Source organism: Eupeodes corollae, chromosome 1 (assembly GCF_945859685.1).
Source record: "Eupeodes corollae chromosome 1, idEupCoro1.1, whole genome shotgun sequence".
Classification (NCBI taxonomy): domain Eukaryota; kingdom Metazoa; phylum Arthropoda; class Insecta; order Diptera; family Syrphidae; genus Eupeodes; species Eupeodes corollae.
Genome location: NC_079147.1, coordinates 167,929,843 through 167,938,185, shown reverse-complemented (window position 1 = coordinate 167,938,185; position 8,343 = coordinate 167,929,843). Strand labels below are relative to the sequence as shown.

Genomic DNA, 8,343 nt, shown 5'->3' with positions numbered 1-8,343 from the left:
CAACTCTCTAAAGATCTTTTTTTTCGACTCTAGGGACCTTGAACGTCGAGAAATGTCAAAATTGTGAATTTGACAAATCGGAACCATTACAATAACTTTCTATGTTAAGTTAAAAATGTTCGCAGTATTATTAGCATGGTTTAAAAATATTTGTCTCATTTGAAAATGATTAGAAAAAAATAGGGAAAAGCTTAATTTTTCTAATTGGCAACCACAAAAAGTTTATATTCTAATTTTTCTTCTATTTTTTGTCCTGTGTGTGTTTTTAAATCATTTCATTGCCAATCAACCAATCAAACAATAAAAATAACAAATTATACAAAATATAAATGATAAATTATAACAAAAATGTATTTTCATTGACTCCCTCGAACTTTCGCTGAATTTGTATACATTCTTCTCTATCTTCTGTTTTTTCTAATAATCTGGAAATTTATTATTTTATTTGGAATTCTCGCTCATTTTTACTCCCACCCCAATACATTCCACATGCAAAACATGTGGAACGAATTGTTTAGGAAGTCGTAAGAAGATGTCAGGTCGAGCGTTCCTTCTTCATGATAGTACTATTCAATTATATATACAAAGCTCGCTGTTAAAATTTAACTCAACGATACCTAAACGTGTGTTTAGCGATTTATTATTGGTAAGGCCCATCTTTGTATATAAACTGAATAGTATTATCATGGAACAGAAAATTTTGGTACGAAAGGCGGACCATGAGGGCGCTGTGTGTACGGAAATTTGGTGTGGAATCTAAGAGCGACTGGAAGTATAAAAATATTGAAATAAATAAATAAAATAAATTACTCAAATGTAAACAAAAATCAGTCGTTGCCAACGTTACCTGAGATTTGTTTTATTCATACCTATCAATGTATAGAAGATATGCATATACAATACATTTAGTTGTATGTGTTTTAAATTTGTTAGCAGAAATTTGTATTCATTTGATTTCAGATTTTCTATTTTTCTGAAATCTGAAAATTTAAAAGCAACGTTTTCAAATTTCAGTTTTGATACAATGCTACGTTGCCATATTTAAAATTTTTCCATAACAAATACATTCGATGTAGGTATTTTTTAAATTTGTTTTTTTTTTTTTTTTATTGTAATGTAATGTTAAGGAGTGGGTGGGTTATGTAGGTGTGTAGAAAGCTAAGTATTAAGGAGGTTGGTGTGTATTAAGCTGCTTTGTTAGGACTCTGTGACGTCATAAAACCATATAAATATTCTGTATCAACGCACGCACCGTCAACGTTCACATCGTCAATGCTTAAGATGTTGATTATCACACGATTAGACAAAATAATATTTATTTAAGCCAACGTTATTTTTATTTTGTTTCATATTAGGGTGTGAAAGAATGTTAAAATTGATACAGTATAAGCATATTACATAATTGTTGTGTGGTTTTTAATTATTGTAGATCTACAAATGACGTCTATTTTACGTCAAAGAGTCAACGCGTTGACCGTTTACGTTGACCTTCTAATAGTAGCTTCAGACTTGTTTGCAGTGCGAAACAACTGTGTAAAAATTGGAAAAAATGAGAATTTATGCATGTTTAACTATTTTAAAACATATTTTTCTATATTTATCCTTTTGGAGTTAAAATAGGTATATGAATAAGAACGATAGTATTTGTTTAGGTTGGCAGGTTGTTGCGTAAAAAGGTTACAAAATTAGTTTAAGAACCTACTATTTTCCTTACCCTCATTTTGGTTGTTTCAAAAAACGGACAAATAGCTAAAGATTACTACACTTTCTTCTTCTTAATTCTTGCGTTCTTAGGAAAAAGGACAAATGGCTTTGGTTTGTCAGGTGTAATTAATTATTTAAGTAATCACGTTACAAAAATGACATTCTAATTTTAAGGAATTTAATTAAGGAATAAAGATTAAAAAACCTTAACATTGAGAAATACACATCAAATCTCAAATCAAAATTAAATTAATTTTTTATTTCTAACTTAATCTTTGTCAATTTTAATTTTCACCTCAATTACTATTGATTTATTTCTATGGTGCTAACATCAAATCAACTAAAAAATTTTTTTAAATATGTGACCATTAAAGCTGTAATTTGAACATGAATATATCGAAGCTAAAAAATAAATTTAATCGAAAACGACCAATTAAAAGCTTACTGCTGTTTCTTGAAATAACTTGAACCCATAGTCGGTTTTTAAATTATTAATTTTGCTTAAGTTAAGAAATGACAAAAGCCTTTAAGGCTCTATGTGTTATTAGCAAATTTTAAAAGATTAAATTTTCTTTTTGATTGAAAATGTTGCTTACAATAAAATGGCGGGAAGGGCTCCATATTTTTAATATAGCGGCTGGTATGCAACCCACACTGATAACTTCCCATTCCAATTAATTACTTAACTTTTGAATTTTAAACACGATTAATTTTACCAGATGTCAAAAACGTTATTTTTCGTTACATACAATTGATTTGAAGATAAAATCATTTTTTGTTCGTAAAATTTTCGAGGTGAAAATATTTTGTTTTTCAGTTTTTTCGTATTATAAAAAAACGTTAATTGGAATTTTTCCAAAAAATATATTTATTTGGTATCGTTCGTGAGATATTTAGGGTTTACCAAAATATTTACCCTTTTTTCAAATAACTATGTCAGAAAAACCACCCACGCAATTTTCTTGAGAGCCCTTTTTGCATCTTTCTACATTATTATCTGTATAACAACATTTATTTCAAGTCCATATCTCTATACTGGTTCTTGAGCTATGGAGGACGAAAAAATCGTCACGAACGTACATACGAAAGCACAGACAACTCTCTAAAAATCTTTTATTTCGACTCTAGGGACCTTGAAACGTCGAGAAATGCCAAATTTTGAATTTGACAAATCGGACCCATTACAATAACTTCCTATGTTAAGTTAAAAATGTTCGCACTATTATTAGCATGGGTTAAAAATATTTGTCTCATTTGAAAATGATTAGAAAAAAATAGGGAAAACCTTAATTTTTCTAATTGGCAACCACAAAAAGTTTATATTCTAATTTGTCTTCTATTTTTTGTCCTGTGTGTTTTTTTAAATGATTTCATTGCCAATCAACCAATCAAACAATCAAAATAACAAATTATACAAAATATAAATAATAAATTATAACAAAAATATATTTTCATTGACTCCCTCGAATTTTCACTGAATTTGTATACATTCTTCTCTATCTTCTGTTTTTTCTAATAATCTGGAAATTTATTATTTTATGTTGGAATTCTCGCTCATTTTTACTCCCACCCCAATACATTCCACATGCAAAACATGTGGAACGAATTGTTTAGGAAGTCGTAAGAAGATGTCAGGTCGAGCGTTCCTCCTGCATAGTAGTACTATTGAAATATATATACAAAGGGCCCATTATCTCCATATTTCCTCTATGCTATAAACAAAAAATCAAAAGAATACCCGTGTGTTGATACCCTAAAGAAATCCCATTAATACCAGTGCCAATAGTACTACCAACCAAACAAAACAAAAAATCGTGCTGTAAAAACGTCACAAATGTCTTTTTGACGTTCTAAAAGTTGTCGTGTCTCTATAATCGTTAGTCTTGCAGATATCAGCTATTTTCACCGCAAAAACTATTTAATTGAATAGAAGCTTGATTAATATAAACAAATTCCTCAAAATGAAACCAAAGTTAGAATTAAAACATATCGTTCTTGCATTTAATTTTCTGCTTAACATTGTCTCCATTGATGGTAAGTTACAAAAATCATTCCTCAACTCGGTGCCTCATATATGTGGCCAGTTGTGATTGGCTGGCCGCCCCCTTTTTTAAAAATAAATACATTTTAAACCAAAGATTTATATCTGTTTACATCTTCATTCAGGTGCTAAATCACCTTTCGTCACATGTGGCTCAATTGTGAAGTTATTGAACTCTGACTATGGATCTCGACTGCATTCCCACGATGTCAAATACGGCTCCGGCTCGGGGCAGCAGTCGGTGACAGGAATCGAAATTCAAGAAGATGTCGGCAGCCACTGGAGCATTAAAGCAGCAACTGGAAAATACTGCAATCGAGGAGAGGCCATCAAATGCGGTGACACCATTCGACTAGAACATCTTACAACAAAGAAGAACCTCCACTCGCATATGTTTTCGTCACCGCTATCGGGAGAGCAGGAAGTGTCTTGCTATGGTGTCGATGGCCTCGGTGATACCGGTGATCACTGGGAAGTTATATGCAGCAACGATAGCTGGCAGAGGGACTCTCCAGTCAGATTCAGACACGTCGATACAGGAGTGTTTCTCGGACTATCTGGACGCTCATTCGGTCGACCCATATCGGGTCAGATGGAAGTAGTTGGTTTCAATAATCCACAACATGGAACTCGGTGGACGACAGCTGAAGGATTGTTCATAGTGCAACAAGAAAAAGAAACCGAATATGCGCACACTGAGTTGTAATAAAATAATTTGATTTGCTTGCCCTGATTTGGTTTCCATCTAGTTTAATATTTAATACTTTGAATTGCACTTGAAGTTGATCGTTCATTGCGAGGCTCTTCTATTGTAGAGAATTTTTGTGTACGAGTTTTGATTTCGATATTAATTTTAAGACATCTTAATAAGGTACTGAAAAAAAGTAGATAAGAAGAAAATACTTTTCCATAAATAAATACACATATTTGTAATATCATCATCTTCGCCGGCGTGTAACACTTTTTGTTCAATAAAGACTTGGTTGAATTTATGATAATTCAAATTTACGTTAGTTGTTTTTTTTTCTTGTTCTAATTTGCAAAGGGAGGTCTATGTAGAACTACAAGTTATCAATACCCTAACAAGATAATTGACTAGGAGAAGATCTTGATAATTTAGATGGGCTCGGTTAAATTCTTTAAATATAGAATATACTATAGTAATTTTTTTTAGAATAGCGATAAACTGTAGAGACACAAATCGTCGGCTAAAGATGCAAACCTCGAATGTCCATTTTTGTAAATTGTTCAGGAGAGCGTTTTGAAATGTTTAATTCTATGGAGTCTGGTCAAAACAGCATAAGTCAATTTTTTTTCGAAAATGAGTTTAGTATGCAGAAGTATTTAAAAAAAATCTATTTTCGTTTGGTCTTAACAACATAACTCTATGTAAATTAGTTATAAAGATATTTACTGATCCTAACAACACTTAACTGCTTTTTCTAAAATAATGTTTGGTCATGATGGCATAACTCGACTTGTGCTGTTTTGACCAACCAAAAATGTTTAATATTTTAAATAAGTGTTTGGTCAAAACAGCACAACTCAAGAAACTGGATGCTTTTTTGAAACTAATCGTAGTAGGCAGGTACTTTTGCTTCGAATTCTTAGTGGTACATGAATTAAAGCCACAGGAATTTTGGAATTTTTCAAGTTTATTGAAAGCGAGTGCGGGATTCGTCGTTCGAAAGAAAGATGAAGATGGGAACATGTTTGGTTTTCAAACCATTAAATGGTTGCGTTATTTGAAATCAGATCCCGGAAAAGCCTTTTTCAAAACAACACTGCATGAAGAAACAGTTTTTCGATGTGTACAATTCAAACGAAGGGGTAAAAACTCAACAAAATTTGATTTGGAAAACGTGATACCACCACCGATATCGGAAGAAAAAAAAAATGACATAATATCTCTACTGCAATTAATTCCAACAAATTTCCACGATTTGTATAAAGCCTTGAAATTAGAAAAGGGAAAACAGGATGTAGATCCGGATTTATCCGATTCATCCGATGTAGATTAATATTGAAACAAAAATCAATAAAAACTTTTAATTTCTTACTCGTTCCTTTTTTAATAATGAATTTTTATAATGTTTTTATTTAGTTTTTACTTATTGTATTTTGTTAAAGTGAAATAAATTTGTTTTCTAAAAAAACGTAGTTTAAATCTTATTTCAATATTGGTATTAAAGACACAACTCAAAATAATCTTTTTCTTGCACGCAACCCAGTTTGGGCAAAACAACATATCCCACTATAAATATATAAACAAGCTTAAACATTAATTTTTTTTATTTTATTCGTGTAAATATTAATATTTGAAACAAAATTGCATCCAAAAAAATATTTATTTAATAAAACTGGATTTGGAGGAATTTTTTTTAACTTTGAAAGGCATTTATCTCAAAACAAAGATTTTTGACTTATGTTGTTTTGACCAAACCCCATAGAATTTGCTACCAATTTTATACATTTAACAAATCTGATATTGTTTTTTTTACCCTTTTATTATTTTTTTCTGTTCTTTAGACTGATTGTAGTAAAATTTTGAGAATTTGACTATTTACCATGCTTTAGGTACTTACGAGGATTTCGTCCTCAAAAAACGTACGATATGAAGGATTTAAGAGGTTTTCTTTTAAGTAACTGTTTTTTTATTGGTTTTAATTTAGATGTTAAGATAAGTAAAAGAATATGTAAAATAAGTTAATTAAAAGGAATTTTCCGACATAAGTTAAAAAGTTATCAACAAATTAAACATTGAAGTACTCGTAGGTATTTAGGTATGAAAATATTGGTCGAAAAAAAAGTTTATAATTGTTTTGATTCTTGCTTTTCTTGGGAAGGCTAGAAGAAAAAAGAAAATTGTTATTTTTATTATAGGTACTAACAAAATATAAGTTTTTAAACCTTTTATGTGGCAGAGAGTCATAAAAAGAATGATAATCTTGCGTGAGAGATTTCTTCAGCTCTTGAAGATGTTTGTAGTTGTCTTCGGATATTTTAGGTTGAGTTTCATATAACTTTGGAATATTGTTAATTTGAATTGGATTGAAAGGCTTTATTCGTTGCGGCAATGATTTCCAATCGTCAGAAAAATTCAATTTATATTCAATGGAGCCTTCCTCGTTGTACTTTAAAGCGTGAATATGGTTCACTGTTGGATCTCCACTTTTTTTCCCTGGTCTTATTGAAGATATAAATTTAAGTGAAGAATACTTTTTGAAATATTCAAAATTCAAATAGTTCACATTGTAAGGAAAAGGGTGGGCACGAGCTTTTTCACAGATGTCAACATAATCTGCTGGGACGTTTATGTTTCGGTTACGCAGCTTTTTTTCAATTGCTGAGTTCATTGAATCCACTTCTATCTGGGTGTGTCCTTTCACAAGTATTTTTTGAAATACTTTTATTTTGTGTAAGGCTGTTAGATTGAGAAGTGCATTTGCTAAGATGACATTTCTATTTTGAGCAGGGCACCCGTCACTGTAAATAACAATGTCCTTACGATCGTTGGTGGGTATAACTTTCTCAACGAGAAAGCTGCACAAAATGGATGAAAACTCATCAGCGCTAACTCCACCTTCAGCTTCGTGCCATAAAAAGCAATAACCTTCATGTGTTGCCAAGTCAAAAATGGTAAAGTTGTGGACTATTAGTTTTTGTCTGTAGTATAAAGACTAAACTTTTGATTTTGGCGAAAGTAAGACTGATTGTAGATCTACAGTGAACACTTTTTTATTAGGGTCAGATTTATCTCTAGTATTTTCCTCGCGAGCTTCATCTTTGAGCCTTATATGTTCAAAATAGACTGATTCCTGAACATTTCCCGTCCTATATCCTACACACACCTCACACTCGTCTTTTTTTGGACGAAAAAGACTTAAATTCATATCATGAAAGACTTCATTAAAGGCTGTAATGGAGAGAGATTTCATGTGCTGCACACCAAATTTTGGAATATTCATTATACAGCTGTGTTTTTGTCTGCCACATAGATTCGAAGTACCGTTTTGATGAAGTTGATCTACAATAGTGAGATTCCATTTGTGGTAGGGCTAGTAGAAAATCGTTTAGGCAGTCCTTTTGAAGATTAAATTTTGTTTGGCGGTTATTTGAATAGGGATTTACTGTTGGTAAAGATAAATCTGAAGAATCAATTGATGTACTTTCAGTTTCCAAACTTTTTTTCTTCCAGTTAGTTACAGCCCACTCAGCAATACTTAAGGTATTCAAGTACATAACCTTGCAAACGCGTTTCGTTTCATTTTTGTATTTAAGAAAATAATAAATTGAACTATTTCGTTTCCTAGAGTGTTGGACCCGCCGTCTTTTAATTTCTTCAATTTTAATTGTGCATTCAACGTTAACCTTTTCTTCATTCCAAGATTTCTTCCAAAACTCATTAAAATGTTATTTCTTTCCTCATTATTTAACTCGTGGCATCTTATCAATGATGTGGTTTTTCCTTTGCAGTTGCATCTTTTTTTAATACTTTTGGGCCTTTTTCAACCTTGTATTCCCATTCCAAACCTGATTTTTTTTCCAAAATATGACTACCATTTTTTCCTTGCAAGTCTTTGTTTATTACCAAACCA

At 31.3% G+C, this 8,343-nt stretch overlaps 1 protein-coding gene across 1 annotated transcript; it reads left to right on the top strand.

The window, feature by feature from the left end:
* The first annotated feature begins 3,539 nt into the window (after positions 1 to 3,539).
* Positions 3,540 to 4,753, top strand: LOC129953872 (stromal cell-derived factor 2). Its single transcript, XM_056067388.1, has 2 exons — positions 3,540 to 3,738; positions 3,871 to 4,753. The coding sequence occupies exons 1-2, from the start codon at positions 3,666 to 3,668 to the stop codon at positions 4,449 to 4,451; spliced, it is 654 nt and encodes a 217-aa protein (XP_055923363.1). The 5' UTR covers positions 3,540 to 3,665; the 3' UTR covers positions 4,452 to 4,753.
* The last annotated feature ends 3,590 nt before the right edge of the window (positions 4,754 to 8,343 follow it).